Below are 23,408 nucleotides of genomic sequence, written 5' to 3'. Positions count from 1 at the left end.
CTTTAAGTTCATAAGTGATTTAATAGTAAAAGAGGTTATTTTAGCATAAATTTTAATAATAATTAAAACTCTCCACATAGAGAGCTGGGTGGGGTTGTATATTAAAGAGGTACATTCACAGACTACAGGTCAGACTTGAAGACAGGGTCTTCATCTCATCTGACTATGCTTTTTCGTTTTACTTTTTAAAATAGGTAGCAGAGGGCAACAGCTTCTATACTCACCTGGAACGTTCTTTCTAAACCCTGTACAGAATGGCTATGATGTAGATTCAGGTGAAAGCCACTTTCCTGCTGGTTAGATGCAAGGCTCTATGACAACAGTTGGTAATTAGAGATGAACTCTGGTGGGAAACCATGAGGGATAATCATAAGACAGACAAATCCCTCACCTGTGACGTGGTGGTGGAGGAATTACTACTTGCTTGCTGTTGCTGAATTTGTGCAAGCTGCTGTTTCTGCATGAGTGCCAGCTGCTGCTGATGTTGCTGGTATTGTTCGGCTGTAAATGCTGAACATAAAATGAGAAAACACTTTATAAAAAGGCACAGCTATCGCACGCATCACATAGTACACTAAAACAAACTTTAGCATTTAAGAAAAAATTTGCGCAGAATTAAAGCGTTTTAGCATCCTGTTAAAGATCACTTCCAAATGAAAATTTCAGCATTTTTATAACCACACTTAACGAGAGTGGCTTGAGTTTAAAGAAAAACAAAATGAAACTTTCCGAGCTGCACATAGGAAAGAGAAGTGCTCACTTCCCAAGTTTCAAAACCATTACTTTTTGTAAGCTGTGACACTTGTGCTAGACAGTGTAAAAGGTAATACCAGCTTTTTTCATCCGCATTATTTGAAATTCAACTTTGCACTGAGCTTGAGAAGAAATCTGATAATCACCATTTAGTTTCTAGTTTATTCATACTACTGTCCCAATGCATTCAGATGATCCCTAGCAGTTCTGTGTAGAAATACTAATTGTTCTACATATTTTCTAATTTTAGTCATTACAAAAATTTCCTTCATATGAAATATAAGGTTGTTGGTTTATTACTTTTTTTTTTTTAAAAGAACCCATCCTTTAAGTTTAACAGGAAGAAAAGAGGCTCCAAAGGTTAATTAATTTTCCCCACCCAATTAACCCACCTGGAAAAAATCCAGTCAATAAGAACGGAGATGTTTATGTTGGTTTACTGTACAGAATGATGTCTGAGGAAAGACACTGTGTTATGCTACTTATGTTTGTCTATGGAGAGCTCAGTTCTAAAAAAAACAAACAAAAAAATGTTCATTTATTACTCCCCCAAAAAGTGTGTGCAGTTTTTAAAAAGGAAACCTTTTTCTTTTTCTTTTTCCTTTTTTTTTTGCCAATTTAAAAAAAAGAAAAAAAAAAAAGCACATACAATCACAACATCTGACTTTAAGGCTTCTTTTAAGAAGCCTGTGATGGTTGCGTAAGAACTATTTAAAACAGAAAAAAAAGGGTTATCATGCATCCCTGGGTACTAGGGAATCTATAAATCATGCATATTTCCTCAATCTAAAGTTTAATGTTTTCAAAATACTGTCAGCTAATTTGTTGTCTTTAGTTAAAGACATTTTGAAAATTTCTTTAGAATATTACTTTATCAAGTTTTGCAATTTTCACTTATAACTCATAAGAATCTTTATCCCCCAGGATACAGCTTCTGCCTAGGACACCTACAAAATGCTTAGATAGATGTTAAGTAGAAATTCTACCACGTTTTGAACGAATCAGAAAACTGTGAAATAATGTTTAAGAAAACCTCAGAAGTTATTAGTATTTACACAGGCTTTTATACTTATGCTGAACTAATTTCTTGGGTTACAAAGGCAAAAAATAATTTCTTGTTGGAAAAATTCTACTTTTCATTTTCTTATTTTGGGTGTTACAAATCTGTTTAGTTGATATATGTCCTTTGATGAGTTTCTCTTCCTACTATGTTTGTAATTCTCAGATCTGAATTCTACCGGAAAAAGCTTTTATTGATAATAGGATAATCCCTAAATATTGACATAAACTTTCTGTCAATGTGACCATTTCCATATAACAGAAACGTGTTAAACCAGAACTTGGAAAAAAAAAAAAAAAAGCTGCCCTGAAAGAGTGATTATAATTAAAATAATATCTCTATGTTGAAAAAAATCCATAAAAGCAACTGTTTAAAACTAAAGATCCTTAATTTATTAGATAGGTTCGCTAATATGTTTTTGTGATTTCTACTTTAATTTCCTAAGCTTGAGTGCGTTGCCTAAATCTTGAATTTCCTGGTAGGAGATAATTAATAAACTTAAAAAAAGAAGAAGAAGAAAAAAAAGGACCATTTCTGGAAGGTCACGTCATTACACATCTAGAAAACAATAATTTAGCATTCACTGTAAAGATCTATATACAAAACTCCATTTATATGAATGAAAATATTCTTTTGCAGAATTCTGCTGGTATTTGTTTTAATTTAAACATTGGCAATATTAAATTGGAAATCGATTTGAATAAAGGTTCCAAATATTTTTTCCCTATTTAAATCAACATTTCAGTCCTCAGTCTCTGAGGGTTTTGTGAATTTCACTTTTTTTTTTAACAACTGTTAACTTCCTCCAAATACAGATTTAGAAATAAAAATGCAACTGACATTTTAGATCACTAACGCTCATTGAGATTTTGGATCCCTATGTTAGCCTATTTCTTACATATCTCTATACTCCAGAGTCTAGTTATAAAAATTTCCCCTGGACATTTTGGATAGATGCTCTAGAAGAAATGCACAGAGTAACATAAGCTAGAAGTGATGGTAATAAAAACCATGGGTCTAGGGGCCAAGAGATCTTGATTTTTCTTTCATTCTCAGCTCTGTCATAACTGGCTAAGTTCACCTGAGCAAGTTATTTAATCGTTTGGGGCTCAGTATGTTCATTTGAAATACACGAGATTAAATTAGGTCATCATTAAAGTCCTTTTCAAGCCATGAGATGCTAAGATTTTATACTTCTTCTGAGAAATAAAATTCCAATCCAAAAGGCTGTATGAATGAGTAGGAAAGCTTGGACAAAGGTAAGGCAGTAAATTTGGGCAAATAAAATCTGAGCTGGGTTTTGCACTATTACTTAACACAGGAAACTGAGCAAAGTCTAACCAAATGCTAAGTGGAAATAAACAAAAATGAGCATATTTCCCTGTATCTCTATCAAGGTAAAGTTTTTAGGTTGTATGTCTACCTCCAGATATTGTGTGGTAGTCAAGTTTGCAATTCACATAAAGATGGACAAGGTGGTTTTGTGGACAGATCACCAGACCTAGAATCAGAATCATTTCAAAGGACCAAAAAATTTTAGATCAGGAGGGATTCTTGGTGACTTCCTTCTATAATCTCACACTAGAGATGAAGAAACTTTCATCCGAGGTCACAAAGATAGTTAGCAGTGGAAGGGGAAACAAAACTACCCCCAAACCAATGAGATTTTAAATATAAAAAGAAATAGACAAAAGTTTGTTTTAGATTTAATATGATTTACAAAAAATAATCAAACTTTTTATGTACCAACAGTGTGCACCATGCTTTAAAAGAAATCTCATCTATAGAGCATCTGACAGACAGGGGTCTAGGGAGCGGAGCAGAGTCACGGGAGGGACAAGATTAAAAGCTGAGAACAGGGAAGGAGCACGACAGGACTTCAAATACCTGGAGGACACTATGATGTGGGAGAGCAAGAAAACGTACTCAGTGTGCTTCCAAGGGCAAACAGGACCTGCGGATTTAAATTTAAGGAGGCAGCTTTTGCTCGATATATGGACAAACTTTCTAAACAAGACTCCCAACTGCAGAATAACCTGATCTAGAAAGTTGCTGCATTTTAATCTGTCCCTAGAGGTGCCGAGGCAGAGGCCAGAAACCACCGCTCTGTGGGTAGCTTCTAACAATCGTCTGGGGTAGGAATTTAGATGAAATAATCTAAAACTTTACGAGTCCACGTCCTATGCAAGGACCTATCATGTAGTAGGTACACCAGCGCCAGGAATGGCCTAGTGCTCAGCCTGCTGGCCTTTAAGTCACACTCCTGTAGCTGGAGCAGATCAATGGAATGACTGGGGGTGGCAGGGCTGTGGGGGGAGGGAGGTGACAGGTACTTAGGAAAAGTAAACAATTTGAAAATTCAGTTTGAGAAGATGGATTCTAGATTACCAAAATGTATATTTTGTTAAAAAAAAAAAAAACGACAAACCCAAACACCTGCTTTAAAAGATACTCCTCAATTAGAAATTTCTCTGAGCAGTACACAGGTAGAAAATTATTTTAATACAGGAGAGAAGGGTAACTATAAAGAAATAAACATAAACTGAAATGACTCCAGACAGAGTACGACCGCCTCATCAGTAAGCCTGAACTGACAGACTGGAGGTTCGTGAGCACGTATCAGTTACCTAAAACAGCCAATCTGAAAACAAAAGTTTGCTGTAAGTCATATGACGGCAAAACACGACCAAACCTGAATTCATTTGGCTGCAAACATCTTGAACATGAGGTTATTTGTGGTCAAACTTTCCACTGAGTGTGACTATTCTCGCACTTCACTACACGACTGTAGACCTATTAATGTATTTCACTATGGGTGTTACTCCAGAATCTGCTGAGGAAGTAATTCTGAGTTTTGAAACACGTCCAGGTAAGGATAAGGTCCCACAAATCTACAAAATCTAACAATGAAAATATTCAGTGTTCAAATCTAGAGTTCCTTTTTTACCGTAATATTAAAATTTTATGCTAACTAATAAGGACCTGCTGTAGAGCACAGGGAACTCTTCTCAAGACTCTGTAATGACCTATATGGGAAAAGAATCTAAAAAAGAATAGATAGGGGCTTCCCTGGTGGCGCAGTGGTTGAGAGTCCGCCTGCCGATGCAGGGGACGCGGGTTCGTGCCCCGGTCCGGGAAGATCCCACATGCCGCGGAGCGGCTGGGCCCGTGAGCCATGGCCGCTGAGCCTGCGCGTCCGGAGCCTGTGCTCCGCAACGGGAGAGGCCACGGCGGTGAGAGGCCCGCGTACCGCAAAAAAAAAAAAAAAAAAAAAAAAAAGAGTAGATATATGTATAACTGAGTCACTTTGCTGTACAGCAGAAACTAACACAACATTGTTAATCAACTATACACTCCAATAAAAATGTTTTAAAAATTTATGCTACAAATAGAAGTAAACCACACTGCTGAGTAAGCTACAGATGTTGAGACTTATTAGAACCTATCATTCTTGCTCCAATTTCTTATTGACTTACGAAAATAATCCAAATCTATACTGTAGATATGGGAGTTTGGGAAAATGACTTAAAATGCTGATGAAATTTCACTGGGAACTAGGAATTCAAATCCTGAACATATAATGGTTTTAAAATCACTTTTCTGGAAAAAAAAAAAAATCACTTTTCTGTTTTCAGTCTTTCTGAATTACAGAGTCCTTCCTAATTATGAAAAAGGTATTAATTCTGAATCTGATATCCCCTCAAACACATGCAAATGAATACTTAGTCACTGAACAAACACTAAGCTTTCAAAGATTTTTTTAATAAAGTTTTATTTTTCTTTTCTCTTTTGGCTGCACCGCCCAGCTTGTGGGATTTTACTTCCCGGAGCAGGGATTGAACCCAGGCCCTCGGCAGGGAGAGAGTGCAAAGTCCTAACCACTGAACCACCTGGGAATTCCCCAAAGATATTTTTGTAGATTAAAAAAAATAGAAAAATGTATTTGGAAACTGTCCAAATCACATATTAACTAAAGATTATTTAAAATACACAATTTATCCTTACGTACTAAAATCCAGTCCTAAAAATTCTAACACTTGTCATTCTGCTGTACAGTACCCAGAGGCCCAAGCACTCTAGCACTGACTAACCAGGCTACTGGTCTGACTTCACAACTCTGCAAAATGGTCAAGACAGGGAAGCAAGCAAAAAAGACTCCAAGCGGCAGCTGACACAGAGGCTACGAAAGCTGGCGTGTTAGAACTCAGGCCTTTACCAAAAACATGGCTCCTGACGGCCTCATTAGAATTTCCTATTTCAAAGTGAGAACAGGCCCTTATAGAGGCTTATTTAGAAAAGGGACAATCAGTCCAGAGGGCATCACTATGTCACAGCATACACATAAATATTAATATTTAAAACAATGATAGAATAATCAAAAATGGCTAAATCAAAACCCACATATTTGGCTTAGGCGGCAGGCAAGTATATCAGCTGACTCGTAGGTCATATAATGACTGGTTAAGTTCTAAAGTCAGTGTGGTAAAAATTAAGCCTTAAAAATTCCTTTAGCGTGTACCACGACGGGTCCATCTCCTCCTTTCAACAAGCCCGACACAGCCGCGTTTCCTTTGGCATCATGCTAGATCAGAGTTTCTGTGGCTGAATGCCAGACGGAGCAGTTTGGTTTGTATCTGGGGGCTACACCAAATGAAAAAAAAAATCTTTAAAACTACAATTACATCGACAAGATGAGATGCTTAACAGAGCGAGGCAGCAATGCAGGCACTGACGCTGCAAGAGGAATAGTAATAGACTCATTTCTCCCGCTCCCAGCGTGGCTCACTCTTTTAGTTCAACTCTATTTAGAATCCTGTATAATATCTGAACTGCTAAAATTTTAATTTTTTCCCCAGGGGCCTATAGCTGAATTCCCTTAAGTTAAAGCTACACATGATATGAGTCCACTGTTACAAACTTTATAGAGCACAAAGAGAAAAGCTTTAGGTTTCTGGAATATCCACAAACATGAAAGAATGAAGCACTACCCTAAAGCAACCTGCAGGTATCTATTCTCTAACTGTACAGGAAGATCTAGTAAAATTTAGGGGAAAATTGAAAACAATTAGATGCAACAGGAAAAAATTGATAAACCCATTTAATTTTATCACATATACAGGGGAAGGAAATGATTAAAAAGAAAATTATACGGTTATTAAAGATTTTTTTCAGCTATACTTTTGGTAATACTACTGTTCCATGTTCACCTTTTAATATTCTTTGGCAAACACAAATCAAGTAAGTTTTACAGTATCAATGCTTACTTAGGTAGTATGGCAAAACAATTTACATTAAAAAAAAATCACTGTAAGAGCCTTAGGATAGTTATATGACTTTATTTTAAGAGGTGGAGAAGACGAGGAATTGACAGAACAAGCCAATTTTCTATGTCTAGTCTCAAAAGAATTTTAAACAACTGAAAAATCTTTATCAGGAAAACATATTACAAGTTTATACTATTAAAATCTCTACACTCACACCAATATATGTCCTCCTTCATACTGAAAAATTCTTCATTTTGATTTTTAAGACTATAAAAGCAGAGAGAAACTGACTCTTCATGATATAGACTCTGAAATTAATGGGATTATAAATAATCTGTTAGGTAGGCCTCAGACTAAGTTAGATTATCTTCTACTTGATTTCTGAAATGTTATTATTTTTCTTATGAGCTGAACGACTTCCGCTCCGCAGAAGTACTTTATTTCTAACCACAAAGTAAATTAGTTTATGGAACCTTCTCTGAAGGTCTTCAAGAATAAGAAGCACATTTTCATATTTATTAGGTTTAACTGTAGCCTTACCAGATAATTAGGGGGACAGAATAAACATCTTTATAAAAATCTGTATGACAATTTTAACAGTGAATTTCTGTAATCTACAAGCCTCAAACAACAGATATTTGCTTTAAAACAGAAAACTAAACTTTGAAGAATATTTTAAGTAGATGGCATTTATTTTAGACACATTTCACAATGTAGGCCTAATGCTAAAGTAGGTATTACCTGAAAATGTTTCCAAAATTATTAAAATAATCCTTACACAAACGTTGTTCTTTGAAAAATTAGCTTCCCTCTTACAAGTTATTCTGAATGAATGTGTAAGCACAGAAAACTTGTATATCTATCGACTTGCTGGCTTACTTTAAAGCAGTCTAAGTAAAAGACCAGAAAAGTGTCCAAATATAAAACACTATCAACTTATGGTCCTTTTTTTTATTATTTGAAACATAATAGTTGGGTCTTGGTTGGCAGTTCACAAAGTATATCCAGGAAACAAATGTCATATATTAAATAGCAGTAAACATCTTACGTATGTGGAAATGTTTAAATGAAGACACACGTACAATCAGGACTCAAATAAATACTTAAACCTTGATTTTTAAAAAGTTCTATTTTAAGAGAAAAGGACTTTTAGCTGTAAGTATAATAGACCACATATTCCAAAAACTGATGAACCCGGTGCTTCTACAGAAACGCACGTCGTAACGAATGAACATACCAAAGTGCGCTGAACCACTGCCGCTTTTACTCTGCGCAGAGGCGCTGCATGTCTGGGTCCCGGGCTGTGCTGCTCCTGTTCGACTTACACTCCGATACCATTTTCTACAGGAGACTCCATCACTGTCACTGTCACGTAGGGATGGTGTCCGAGGCCTAAAATGCCGCCATCTACATGATTTGATATTGACTAGTATCTGACTGAGGTCTTTAGAGAAAGATTTGTCCGAGGTATTTGTTTCTGAGGTATTGGCAATCTGATTGACTGGAGAATGTTGTGGTGAGGAAAGCATTTCCAAATCCAGATGGCGAAACATGCTGTCATAGTCCGAGTGAGCTCTGTCCAGTAAGACCCTGTTAAAAATAAGGCACAAACAGACATGTAAAACAGCTACTCCCCCAAGTCCCCCAAAGCCACCTCATACTGAATATTTAAGAGCTATAAATTTGATTATTTCGTTATTTGGCTCTATGGGCTAAAATCTCAATTACTGTTAAGGTTCTTTCACTTTATAATGATTCGATTAAAGAAGAAAGTAATCCGCCTTAAAGAATAAGGTACACCACCCATCTTACAACAGCTGGAGTCTTCTAGCAGTTCTACATTTGGCTTTACTGCATACAAGCGAATTTGATTGTTCACTTCCATTATAAAGCACCAAAACATTCATGAAATATTGCTAACATATCTGTTCTTTATTTAAGCAAAAACTTCATTTTTTTTTTTTTTTTTGGAGGGGGTGGGTAGGAGAAAAGCAGTACAAGGTATGTGATCTTTGGATATTTTATGCTATTAAAATTTTTTATAGACAAAATATTTGAAGCTACCACTCGAGAGGATATATTTTCATTTTATTTATATAAACCTTATAAATGATTCCATCTTAGGATGTTAACACTGACTCATGCTAGTATCAAATAAAACATTGCCAATGTAGAGAATTTTCACTACTATGATGTCAACATAATGATGGGGTTGAAAAAGCGCTTAATAAAATGTATTTTAGTGACTGGATAATTCTAAACTAACGGTGAAGTGATAATAACTGCAATCAAGATTCAAAAATGAGAGCTTCCCTGGTGGCGCAGTGGTTGAGTCCGCCTGCCAATGCAGGGGATGCGGGTTTGTGCCCCGGTCCGGGAAGATCCCACATGCCGCGGAGCAGCTGGGCCCATGAGCCATGGCCGCTGAGCCTGTGCGTCCGGAGCCTGTGCTCCGCAACGGGAGAGGCCACAACCATGAGAGGCCCGCGTACCGCAAAAAAAAAAACCAAAAAACAAACAAACAAAAAAAGACTCAAAAATGAAAGAAATGTGTATAAGTCATTAACTGACTGTAAATTATACCCTTAGCTTTCTTCCTCAAAGCACCTTGATGATTTACCTGTTTTGCCTTTTAATTTTTTTTCACTAATATTATACGAGTGCCTTTCTTTTCCTTTGCTTTCATGTGTTCTGCAACTCCTCCCCCCTCCCACACACAACTTCACACATAAAGGCACCCAGAGTATGAAGGGCTCTATCAGGTCTAAACAAAGATCAGGTCCTGCATGGGCCCTGGAGCCTTTCCACTGGCGAGTTAACTCAGTGTACCAGTTATATGACACTTCTGAGCTTATTTAATCCTTTTTCTCAATATCTCTCAGAACTCCTAAAATGATTTTTTGTAATCCTGATTTACACTTGCCTTCATCTATCTCGGAGGCTTTCGATCTTGGGAAGAAAAGCAGATCCGTTAGGGAACCATTAGTTATGCATTAAAAGCTACGGTTGTATAAGAAACAGGTAACAAAGTGGTGAAGTATCTCAGTCAAAAAAATCAGTTAAGAATAGCAGACAGGAACAAAACGAGCTCTTTAGAAGGACCACCTCACTTTAAGCTTTAGATCCCATTGCCCACCATCTAAAACATCCCTCTGCTAGGAACACAGAAGCGCCTTACCTTCCACCGCGCCCAACCCGTCTTCGTGCAAATCCGATACACCTCTGGGGCACGGTCAGGGTGGTCAAGCAGTAGCGGTATCGCACATCCCCTAATCCTCCGTCGCTAGGACTAGTCCAAGGCCAGTTGCCAGTTTGGTCTAAGTGAGGCTTAAACAGAAAACTCTGGATTAGTTTTTTGTCGGCTCCAGGTGAACAGTCTGTTACTTAAAAAGAGAGCCCGAAACTTACAGCATAGTACTGACAGCCTGCCTTCCTACGGAAAGCAAAAGGACCATCGGGGTCATTCTCTTCCTCAGCTTCCGAAGAGCCAGACAGAACCTTTAAATAAAAGGAAGTGCGTCAGAACATGTGCCTTCCCACATTCCTCGTGCGTGTTCATGAGAAATCGGAAATGCTTACACTGACCTGGGAGAGAGGCTCTTCGTCCGAGCTGGGAAAGTCATACTGGTTCAGGTCTTTAGCGCTGAAGCCAGGCAGCGCGGCGGGGCCGGCCTGCTGAGGAGTGGCGGCAGCAGACGAAGGTAAGACTTTGGGCTTCTTTTCATATTTACGCTTAGGTCGGATAAGCTCGGCCTTATCTTGCTGCAATACAGTCATGAATTACACACTAGAAACCATGTTCAACAAAGTGAAAGTTTGGGGGGAGTTTTAAAAATAAGTTTACTGCTAAAATGAAGGCATTCCCACTCATAAGAGATACAAGACCCTTAACATTTTGTCATCTTCTATTGTAAAGTCTTAGAGGTTGGTCTCTGTGAAAACAGGAATATGTTTCTACAACCTAAACATAATCATAATCAAGTAAAAGAAGAGAACAGAAGTTCTCCAGCTGCTGAAATCCTTGAACAACAATTAGTATCTACTGCTGGCTCCTGTATCTGTTTCTTAGTTTTCAATGAAAATTCTAGGGGAGCATTTTTAAAAAGGGATGTCTAGTCTTTATTCTAAAGAATTAACAAATCAATATTGGCAAAGTAATAATGAAACATATACCCAAAGCAAACTTCAGATAACTGTTAACATAGTGAAAAATAAATCCATAATGCTGAGATATTAAAAAAATAAAGAGTAGTAAGGACTTGCTAGCTAAACAATGAGAGAGAACTGCGAGCAGTTTTAGAGGATAAAGATATGAAATCATCAGGGAAACAACACGGGAATAAAACACAGAGGCAAGAGTGACAGAGCAATGAACACAGTGCATGTTAGAAATGTGTATGGCAGCTGAGGGCAGAGGCTAGGAGAGGTATGAATTTGAGGTACAGGCAACAGGCAAGAAAGATCAGAGGCAGAAATGATATTTGTTAGGAAGAAAAAGATTATGGCAGGTATCACGGCTGACATAAATATTTATACCAAGATTTATGCAGTTTATGGCATTACGGTTTTTAAAGAAAAGTTAATTATTAAACTATAAGGTATCTCTCTTTACAAGTTCTACTGCTATATCTAAAGGCCAGTCTTAAACCAAAAGCTGGCTTTCACGGTAGAGTTTATATACATATTTTTTCTTTTTCACTCTGAATCCAGTGATAAAATACCACTCAACATTATCAGCTACTACCGCCCACAGAAATTTTTATCACCTTATTAGCTTTAAACTCCTTCACGTCCATGGCTTCCTGGTGTTTGAACTGGCCGCTGTTGGTGAGGGGGACAACGGGGATGGAGTAAGCAGGTTTCATGGGCTGTCTCTGCGCCATGACCTCAGACACGATCTCGCCACTGTAGTCACCCAGACTATACCTGAAATGGCAAAGAAAGGAAGTTGAAAAAGTTAGTTCAGGAAGTACTCATCCTCGTGACGACTAATAACTAACTGAGCTATAACTATAAATCCTGATTAGACCTAAGGTAACATTACAGGTAAACTATTTGCTGAATGCTTATTAAAACTACAGATTACATAATTCCTATTGTTTCTTTCTTTTGCTTTTTGGCTTATAGCTTTATCTTGGCACCATTAATAGGTAACTGTGGGAAAGAAAACAAAGGTTTAAATTTTAACATAGCAATTTTGGTGAAAGATTTGGTGGAGATGTTGAAATTCATGCCTAAATGGTGCGGAGGAACTTTCTGCTAATTTGAGTTGCCTGTGCTATAAAACTAACTTTTCTGAAATGAATCACAATAAACTGATTAGTGGTTTTCTTTGGGAGTAGGGACTACGAAATAGGGGAGTGAGGCTTGAAGTTTTCACTGTGCTCCCTGCTAAAGGATTACCTGAGTGTTAAGATTATGGGCCTTGCCCTCTCCCCTTTTTATACTTCCCTGTTAAAAAGCTCAGTTAAGTGTTAAGAAAAAATTCAGTACCATCTAGTAAATAAAATAAAAGCTTTAGAAGTGACAAATGTTCTCTCCCTCACAGCCCTGCACACAACTCAAGTAAGGGCAAAAGAATATGATTCCAAAATGTAAATACCTGGCATAACTTAATAACTTAATTTTACTGAACCCAGTCACTTTAAAAGTGAAAATAAAGAGAGGAATGTATGTAAAAATATACAAAGCATACCACAGCACACATTTCAGTAGTCTCTATTATTAAAAGAATATATTTCTGGAGTTACAGATAATTGCTTAGGACATAAATTAACTCTACACAAAATTCTAATGGTACCACGCTGCTAATGCTATTAAAATATACTTTACCTCTTTTCCATAATTTCCAGTGTTAAGTGCAATAGCTCCCTTTTACTCTTTTCTCTTCTTTTTATCATCTCTAGAATAGTAACAGCCCGACTCAGATCTCGACGCAGCTTAAGCATTTTTTCGTAAGAGGCTTCATCATTTTTACGATTCTGTAAATGTGAATTCGCTTTGTTTAATGTCAACAAGCATTTCTGACTACTGGCATTCTGAGTAGAGCTAGTGATATATAAGAATATATATATTTGAAGGGTGAGATGAGAATTTAAAGACACTGAAATGGAACACGGATTACCAGGAAATCAATTTTGAATATGGTTTTTAATGGATTAACATTAAAATATATCATTAATAACTAATGAATTTTAAGGCTGACATTTTAAATTAATATTTTTCATTACAATATATAGAAAGTCTGTCTAAACACAAATTAAAAACACAGCCTTTGGATACTGAGATACTGATAATTATAAATAAATTTTCTTACATCAAAAACATTACTACAGAATTTCCCCAGGTTCTCTTACTTTTCGAGTCTGCATTTTTTCGGTACGTCTTCTAAAGGCCACGTAAGGGTCATTTGTGCTGGAGCCATCCCGCTTCTCTTGTTTCACTGCTGGGATGAGGGCCGGCCCTCGGCAGTCTCTTCTCCGTCTGACCCAGTGCTCGTGAACGTCCCTAATTAACTCATCGTCTTCTTTCAGCAGTAGTTTGGCTTCCTGCAGGCTGACTGGCTAAATGTAAAATCATTACGTCATTTTCACATAATACAAATAAAAGGCTCAAAAGTACCTGCAAATTTAAATGACAATAATCAAAACAACAGCAGTAACAACAGACATGCTGAGCACCTTGTACATGTCAGACCAAGAGCTAGATGCTGTATATAAATTATTTAATTTTTGCAACAATCCTGCAATGTTTATCCATCTATTTTACAGATGGGGAAAGAGAGGCACAGAGAAATTTAAACATGCTGAATATTACACAGGCCAGTAACGGGCAGAGATAAGACATGAACTCATGCTTGTCCGGAGCCTGCTTGCTTACCCTCTCCCCAGCATTACACTGTTTCCATATGGAAGAGAGATTTATATAGACATATACACACACTTAATATATACACAATGAAGCTGTACCTGCTGACCACTGCCTTTTTCTAGACGGTCAATCATCTCCTCAAACTGCAGTGGGCAGATGTCCATTTTCTTCTTCAGTTTATTCACAAAGACTTCATCTTCCGAATCCAGATCGTAATCGGGCTGCTCAGCATCCAAACTAAAAGCTGACAGAAGAAACCACAAGCAACCGTTTACTGTGTGAACACACGGGCAAAGCCTCTCGCGGGTGTCTGGACAATCTCTAAAGAAACAGGAAAGAGTTTTTAAAGACTGTGTTTTCAGACTCACAAACAATCTAAGCTTCCCACACTTAAAGTTTAAGAAAGAAGGGACTTCGCTCGTGGCGCAGCGGTTAAGAATCCGCCTGCCAATGCAGGGGACACGGGTTCAAGCACTGGTCCCGGAAGATCCCACGTGCCACAGAGCAGCTAAGACCGTGCGCCACAACTACTGAGCCCACGCGCCTGGAGCCCGTGCTCCGCAGCAAGAGAAGCCACCGCAATGAGAAGCCCGTGCACCGCAACGGAGAGTAGCCCCGCTCACCACAACTAGAGAAAGCCAGCGCACAGCAACAAAGACCCAATGCAGCCAAATTTAAATAAATAAACAAATAATTAAAAAAAAAAAAGCCTGTTCTAGATCACTCCCCTTTTTACTTTACAATCTTATTTGTTAAGCACTCGAAGTGCTTGATCTCCCAGAGAGGCAGCACTGTGTCTTATCCATCTCTGTACGTCAGTGCAGAGGCAGTAAACATGTTCATCTTGTACACCAACTCTGCACGCAGTACTCTACTGAAAAGCATTTGGATATTGACTCTATTCAAGTGGGAAAAAACCCTGAAAACATCTGCAGTCAGCGTGGTGACACCTGTGACAGGAACAAGGGGGGGACCCTGCCTGCCCCACATGTGCCATCCCTGCTTCAAGACTGACACAGTATCTGGCCCATAGGAACCCAACGAATATTTGTGCAACTATAACGTTATGCTTCATTTTCATTTTGACCTGTATCACACTTCTGTAACATTCCTAATTAAAATAAATGAATATTCAGATCCTTCATAAAAATCTCTATAAGTTACCCCCTCTGCACCCATGTTTCCTGCACCATCAGCCCTTCAGTGATTTTCCACCATCTAATTCTGTTTGCTGTTGCAATGTAAAAGAGATTTTGGAGATTCCCAAGTGGTTTAAAACTGTTGGATTAATGGGCTTCCCTGGTGGCGCAGTGGTTGAGAGTCCGCCTGCCGATGCAGGGGACACGGGTTCGTGCCCTGGTCCGGGAAGATCCCACATGCCGCGGAGCGGCTGGGCCCGTGAGCCATGGCCGCTGAGCCTGCGCGTCCGGAGCCTGTGCTCCGCAACGGGAGAGGCCACAGCAGTGAGGGGCCCGCGTACCGCAAAAAAAAAAAACAAAAACCAACTGTTGGATTAAACACGCTTGTTGTTTTGTCCCTAACCAAAAAAATCCACATCTGTGGAGTAACCACTAGCCACATATGACCAATTAGATTTAAATTAACTTAATGCAAAATTCAGTAGCCACATTTCAAGTGCTAAGTATTACATGTGGCTAGTGGTTACTGCTGTTACCAGATGCTGCAGATTATAAAAACATTTCCATCATCACTGAAAGTTCTATTAAAGAGGGCAATGCAGATAATCCAGAAAGCCAAACCGACAGGGCCCAACTATCAGTGTTCTGCCTACTTAAGGGTGTACTTTATACGTGTGTAGGGTCTCGTTCATACATTGCTTTGGCACCCTCCACTATAAAATTTATTTTTCTTTTAGAGCAAACCACATTTACAAAGCTTAATTATTCATAAAAACTAAACAAGCCTACCTAGTATCACCTTACTTACGCATTATCAAGATACACTTGACATACCCCTGGCATACCTTATATCATCAATGACAGGTCACATGCAACAAATTAAGGAGATGGGAAAGGAAGATTCCCGCCCTAGGGAGCTCTATGTCTTCGCCACTGAAGTTACCAAGTGCCTGAGAGGCTGCTCTTGCCTGTGCCAGAAGCTTTTCTTTAGTTAATGCAAACACATCTAAGACCTTCAAATATGAGGAGAACCAAATCTTGTTCAGATATAAAATATTAAAACCCTAGAGAAAAGCTAACATGTAAAAACTCACTTTAGGATTTCATTTGACCAAAAAACCACAGCCAATGATTGAAGTGTAATTTGGCTTCAGCCAAATGTCCAACTGACAGCTCAGCTGCAGCTGATAAAGATGTAACATATGGGGCTTCCCTGGTGGTGCAGTGGTTGAGAGTCCGCCTGCCGATGCAGGGGACATGGGTTCGTGCCCCGGTCCGGGAAGATCCCACATGCCGCGGAGCGGCTGGGCCCGTGAGCCATGGCCGCTGAGCCTGCATGTCCGGAGCCTGTGCTCCGCAATGGGAGAGGCCACAACAGTGAGAGGCCCGCGTACCGCCAAAAAAAAAAAAAAAAAAAGATGTAACATATGTATCGTGGTTCTAGAAACAGGAATATCTTCAAATTTCCTGGGCCATGTTACTGAGTGCAAAAAACAAGGTCTAAAGAGAAACAGGCAAATGAGTTGCCTCTTCTAATTGAGTTCTACCAATTACAGTGAGCCCTAGTTAGCCAATAATTGTTAACTGTGGGAGACATACAGTAGAAGCTGACTCTGTTTAAAACATTCTGCTAGAGATAAACCCAGATATGTATACGGGTAAACAAAATACAGTATTCTATAGAGATGGAGGAGAAAATTCTATAGAAAATAAACCTAATAAAAAGAACACAACAGTACACGTAAATTGATTAGATTATTTTAAAGGAGATACAAAGTGGTACAAACCACTGTGCTTAGAGTCCAGTAGTAAAGGTGAAATGCATATAAAAGTCTATGTAACAAATGCCATATTACAGCTCATACTAAGTGTGCACAGGTAGGTATGTCCATAACTCCAAGCAGCATTTTTAAATTACAGGAAGCAAATAGTGAAAGGGTATTTGGGTCCCCAAAATGGCACAAAACGTAGACTGGGAACAGAATTGAACTCCTGATGGAAAAGAAGGCACAGTATTCGAGGCTGAGGAGAAACCTCCCACAGCAGGGAGGGCACACAGGTTTCCGCTCAAGCACTAGCTCCCCGTGACTGGTAACAGCTACTTGCAAAGACCCTGGAATAAATTCCGGGCAGCAGAAAAGACCATCGTAATAGTGGTATTTACTGTGCGGTGGTAGGTATTTGACATCCTTGCTTGGACCTAAGAAGACAAAAGCGATCACTGGCCAGCTAGATCATGAAATTCTTCAACTTCTTTATATTTATAAACTACTGAGTCACTTCTAGAATGTACCTGGGGACAGTAAACAGAGAATCCCAGATCTGAAAGATCTGAAATCCTACATATGAAGTCCTTTGTAGATAAAGTTCTGCTATATCTGCACGGTTGGTTGATGCTATAGATTTTATCTGTGAGACAGTAAAACCAGAAGAATCATGGGGAAAGGGAAGGAGAAAATGTGATCTTTCAGATTCAGGGCATAAAGAAAGGACACATCTGTTCTGAGAGGTAATAAACAGAAGGAGGCTCTATAAAGATCTGTTTTTAAAAAATCTTTTTATTTATAAATAAATTCAAACTTATAAAAGCCTCCAAATAAAAACAGCACAAGGGACACCTGCATATCCTTTACCCAGATTCACCTGCTGTTAAAATTGTACTCCATTTGCTTTGTCACTTGCGTGTGTGTGTCCTCTCCCCCTCCATGTGTACACACACACACACACCGCACACACCCCACACACATTATTTTGAGCCACCAGAGGGTAAATTACCTTCATAATGGCTCTTTCCTGCTAAATACTTCAGAGTGTGTTTCCACGTAATCACAGTACAGTCATCAACTTTATATTCCACTTTTGCCAGCTGATCCAATAATTCATAACATTTCCCACCACAGTACACGACCACTCTGGGATCAGGTATTATTTTTCCTGACGTCTCTTTAGCCTCCTTTACTTTGGAACATTTCCACAGCCTTTCGCTGTCTTTTAGGACACTGGTGATGTCTGTTTCAGGAGTATTACCATTCCCACTACTAGCAGGTTGCTCACTCTGTGTCTGTGGGATTTTCCCCACTGTGATTAGGTTATACTCTCTTAGCTGCCACACCACTCGACTTTATTCTTAGTCCTTCCCAGGGTCTCACACCTAGAGGCACATGATGTTCATCTGTTTCTCATAAGTGGTGATAACTGTGACCACCAGTCAAGGTATTGCCCCATTACCCCACCGTATAACTGCCGCCCCCACCTGCCGCCGTAACTAATGAGCAGTTTGTGGGGAGAGTTTAAGGCCATGGAAATGTCCTGACCCTCATGAGAATTTCCCCTTACAGAGAGCACACACTGGCGATTCTCGTGTGGCTCAATCTCGGTCGCACTTAGTGCGAAGATGATTCTCCAGCAGTCTCTTCGCACAGCACCGTTCAGCTCTTGACATTCTGTACTGTAAAACCACGAGACTACACTTCTGGTCATAGTAATAAGCCCCCATTTAGCACGGCTTATTACCAGTGTGGTGATAATGAACTCCTACTTTTTCCATGTTTATAAGTCGTTCACTGTACCCAATTATTTCACTGCTTAAAATGTCCCTAAATTAGCCAGTGGAATATGCCTCTGCCATTTTTGTGAGTTCTTAATTTCTGGCATAACAAGATGTTCCAGGTTTATCTTGTACTTACCCTGCCCCAGCCCTGGGATCAGCCATTTCTCTGCATATTCTTGGCCCTAGTTAGCAGGGAACAGATCAGGGAATAGGTGCTAGGTGTGCTTATTGCTACTGAGTATTTTTTGCTTCTTGGCTCTACCAGTGGACAGAACCGGAAATGCACAGATCTGTATCTATACACACACATATATACATATTCAAATATACACCAACACTGCCTGATAAAAAAAGATTTCCTTTGAGGATTAACAGGAGAGAACCTTGAGACCCGAGTGCAAAGGGGAAGGGGGAGAGAGAATTGTTCCTGCCTATCCTGGTCAGAACTGTTTTTGTCCTTTCTGCCAGTATGAATAGGAAAGGAGAAGTCCTAGCTGTACAATCTAGAAGGCTTCCAGATCACCAATCAAAAGAGAAACAGCATTAAGACCCTGTGGAGCAGGAGATGTTGAATAGCACTCTGAAATAGTTTAGAAAAGTAACCACAGTTTGGAACTATAAGAAGGGGATGATGGTTTTAATACAAGTTTCTTCCTTTACAGCTCTGATAGGAGAAAATTATGCTCTCTTTCCTAAGCCTGTTAAAAGACAAGGAAAACGTTGAGATTTTCCAAATAAATGTTCAATGAAATGTTAGCAGATAACATGTAATGAATATATTTTGAAAATGCTGGATTAAAAGAAACTTTCTTTTTTAACTGCGAGATTCCCAGAGCCTATAAGTAATATGCATTGTAACTCTGGGGGTGGAAGGAGAATATAACAGGCAATAATTCTCAAACGTGTTTATCATTACTTTTTTAGGCAATACTAATTATCATCTTTAAAACTCCAAGGAGCAGTTTGTGTAAATTAGTTTAAGAGTTTTACAAAATAGAAATTATGAGAATTGAAATGAACCGGTCTACATACATAATTCAAGGCAATGTACCCTTCATAAGCAACTTCTTAGACCACCTGGCATTCAAGATTCAATTTTAACTTTGCAGAAATTTACAGTATAACTAGCCTTTTCTTGTGTATTGTAGTATACTAAAAGCCAATACCAATTTTTAAAGAATTAACATCAATTTTACACAATTTCTTCCAGAAAATAAGAGGGAACACTTCCCAACTTGTTTTATGAGGCCAGTATTACCCTGATACCAAAACCTGACAAGGCAGAGCACACACACACAAACACAAAAGACTACCGGCCAATATCTTTCATGAATTTAGATGCAAAACTCCTTAATAAAATCCCACCTAACAATGTATGAAAAAAATAATACACCACAGCCAAGTGGGATTTATTCCAGGTATGCAAGGCTGGTTCAATATTTGAAAACCAACCAATACAACCTATCATATCAAAGGCTAAAGAAGGAAAAAAAAAAATCACATGGCCTTATCAATGTCAATGTCAATGCAGAAAAAGCATTTGCATTGTCATTCTGCAATGTCATTGCAGAAAAAGCATTTGACAAATTCAACAGTCATGATACAAACTCCCAGTACCCTAGGAATACAGGGGAACTTCCTCAATCTCATAGAAGCAACTACAAAAAGAAACCACCCTACAGGTGACATAATACTTAATGGTGAAAGACTAAATTCCTTCCCTCTAAGATCAGGAACAAGGCAAGGATGTCTGCTCTCGCCATTCTTATTTTAAAATCATATTCAAGTTCTAACCACTATACTAAGGCAAGAAAGCAATTAAAGACATACAGGTTGGAAAGGAAAAACAAAACCATTTCTATTTGCAGACTACGACATGATTTTCCATTCAGAAAATCCCAAAGAATCTGCAAACATCTCCAAGAACTAATATGTAATTTCAGTTAAGGCCACAGGACATAAGCTCAACATACAATTAAGCTGCATTTCTGTATACAATGAAAAAGTGGAAACCAAAATCAAAAGTGCAATACCATTTTCAATTGTTCCAAAGAAAACAGGTATAAATCTAAAAAGAAGTACTAAAAAACCATGGCTCTCTATGATGAAAATTAAAAAGTCTCAACTTTATAAAAGAAATCAAAGAAGACCTAAATACTTGGAGGGTCACACAGTGGTCGTGGGCTGGAAGACTCAACACAGGAAAGATGTCAGCTCTCCCTACAATGATCTATAGGGTTAAGTGCAATTTCTATCAAAACCTCAACAGGTTTCTTTGCAGATACAAACTTATTGTAATATTTACAGGGAAAAGCCCTAGAATACCCAAAACAATCTTGAAGCAGAAAAATAAAGGAGGAAGTACTCTCCCTGATGTTAAGGATTATCATAGAGCTGCAGTAATCAGGACAGTGGTACTGTCTCGGGATAAACACAGAAATCAGTGGAATAGTGGATGAACAGAAGCCAGAAATAGAGACTCATCAACATGCATAATTAATTTCTTGCCAAGAAGCAAAAGCAATCACTGGAGGAGGGATCACTTTTTCAATAAATGGTGCTGGAACAATTAGATACCCAGAATGGAGGCAGGGGGAACACCATGACCTAAACCTCACACTCAAAATTCATCACATACTTAAACGTAAAAGGAAGGGACTTCCCTGGTGGTGCAGTGGTTAAGAATCCGCCTGCCAATGCAGGGGACACGGGTTCGAGCCCTGGTCTGGGAAGATCCCACATGCCAAGGAGCAACTAACCCGTGAGCCACAACTACTGAGCCTGTGCTCTAGAGCCCACGAGCCACAACTACTGAGCCCACGTGCCGCAACTACTGAAGCTCGCGCACCTAGAGCCCATGCTCCGCAACAAGAGAAGCCACCGCAGTGAGAAGCCTACGCACCGCAACGAAGAGTAGCCCCCGCTCGCTGCAACTAGACAAAGAGTAGCCCCCACTCGCTGCAACTAAACGAAGACCCAACGCAGCCAAAAACAAATAAATTTATTAAATAAAAAAAAAATGTAAAATGTAAAACTGTGAAACTTCCAGAACAGGTCATACGACAAAATCTTTGGACCCCAGGCAAAACAAAGAGTATTCTTAGAGTTGATACCAAAATCATGAACTGTAAGAGGAAAATTGGTAAATGGATCTCATCAAAATTAAAAACTTCTGCTCTGTGAAAATCTGTTAAGAGAATGAAAAGACAAATTATATACTGGGAGAAAATATTTCCAGATCACATATGACAAAGGCATGTGTCTAGAATATATAAACAAAACAAAATCCTCAAAACTCAACATTAAAATAAACAATCTAATTAGAAAATGGGCAAAAGACCTGTGCGATGATTTCACCAAATAGGATATATAGATGGCAAACACATGAGAAGACGTTTAACATGTTAGCCATTCAGAGAAACACAAATTTAAAGTACAATGAGAGGGCTTCCCTGGTGGCGCAGTGGTTGAGAGTTCGCCTGCCGATGCAGGGGACACGGGTTCGTGCCCTGGTCCGGGAAGATCCCACATGCCGCGGAGCGGCTGGGCCCGTGAGCCATGGCTGCTGAGCCTGCGCGTCCGGAGCCTGTGCTCCACAACGGGAGAGGCCACAACAGTGAGAGGCCCGCGTACCGCAAAAAAAAAAAAAAAAAAAAAAAGTACAATGAGATATCACTGCACACCTATTAGAATGGCTAAAATTAAAAAGTGATAACCTCAAATGCTGGCAAGGATACAGGAGAAACTGGATCACACATACACTGCTGATGATAATGTAAAACAGTACCTCCACTCTGGGATACAGTGTAGACGTTCTTGTCAAACTAAAAATGTATGACCCAGCAACTACTCTTAAGGTAATTAAGCCAGAGAAATAAAAATTTATGTTCACTCAAAAATCTGTACATGAACACTCATAGCAGCTTTATTTGAAATATCAATAGTTAAAATCTGGAAACTACCCAAATGTCTTTCAGTGGGTGAGCAGTGAAACATGCAGTGCACATGGATCACGGAAGACTGCTCAGCAAGAGGAAAGAAGGACTACTGATACATGCAACAGCTTGGATGAACGTCAAGGAGGCTATGCTAAGAGGAAAAAGTCAGTCTCAAAAGGATATATACTGCATGATTTCATCTATGTTACCTTCATCAACAAACATAATTACAGAGATGGAGAACAGACTAGTGGTTGCCGGGGCTAGGGGTGCATTTAAAGGAGCAACAAGATGGAGTCTTGGGGTGATGGTACAATTATCTTAATTGTGGTGGTGATTATACAAGGCTTCACATGTTCTGTGAATCTATAATCATCCAAGACAAAATGTTAAAAGAAATCCAAAGGCAGCTAACACTAATTTATCTGTCTTTATTAACATTCCAATGTAATACATCTTTCCAAATTTGTACCGATGCAAAAAAATTTTTCCCAAAATAATTCACAATTCTGCTCCCATTTTATTACTATTATTTGATTACAATGTCAACAAAGTCAATTCCTTTTTAAATACAGTCCCTTTTGACTCTTCTGACCACAATTTAATCCATGAGCTACGAATAAAATGTGGTTTGTGAATTTTGGTCATCAATAAGCAACTATTTGTAAAACATGCATTCAAATTTTTTTTTCTGATAGTAATGATAATGTAAATTGATTAATGTAATTTTATCTTGCTCAGTGCTGCTTCAACCTAAAAGCCTGTATTCGTGAGATAATACAGCCTGTGGCTGTGGAATGCAGTGTGGCTCTAGTTCACGTGTAGAGGAAGGAT

At 38.8% G+C, this 23,408-nt stretch overlaps 1 protein-coding gene across 3 annotated transcripts in view; it reads right to left on the bottom strand.

Moving 5' to 3' along the window:
* EPC1 (enhancer of polycomb homolog 1) overlaps nucleotides 1–23,408 on the bottom strand; it is a 94,153-nt gene that overhangs the window by 3,573 nt on the left and 67,172 nt on the right. For 2 of the 3 annotated variants that reach the window (XM_082841353.1, XM_082841352.1), the window contains exons 3-11: nucleotides 14,046–14,191; nucleotides 13,434–13,640; nucleotides 12,910–13,058; nucleotides 11,844–12,003; nucleotides 10,663–10,839; nucleotides 10,486–10,575; nucleotides 10,256–10,404; nucleotides 8,315–8,667; nucleotides 392–510 (exon numbers count right to left, since the gene is read on the bottom strand). In XM_082841353.1, coding sequence (XP_082697479.1) covers nucleotides 392–510; nucleotides 8,315–8,667; nucleotides 10,256–10,404; nucleotides 10,486–10,575; nucleotides 10,663–10,839; nucleotides 11,844–12,003; nucleotides 12,910–13,058; nucleotides 13,434–13,640; nucleotides 14,046–14,191 — 1,550 coding nt within the window. Of the gene's footprint in view, nucleotides 1–224; nucleotides 312–391; nucleotides 511–8,314; nucleotides 8,668–10,255; nucleotides 10,405–10,485; nucleotides 10,576–10,662; nucleotides 10,840–11,843; nucleotides 12,004–12,909; nucleotides 13,059–13,433; nucleotides 13,641–14,045; nucleotides 14,192–23,408 lie in introns of all 3 variants that reach the window. The other variant, XM_082841355.1, reaches the window with a different exon arrangement.

The sequence above is a fragment of the Leucopleurus acutus genome, assembly GCF_964270905.1.
Source record: "Leucopleurus acutus genome assembly, chromosome: 1".
Taxonomy (NCBI): Eukaryota; Metazoa; Chordata; class Mammalia; order Artiodactyla; family Delphinidae; genus Leucopleurus; species Leucopleurus acutus.
Note: the sequence above shows the minus strand (reverse complement) of the source record. Positions and strands in the feature narration are given on the sequence as shown.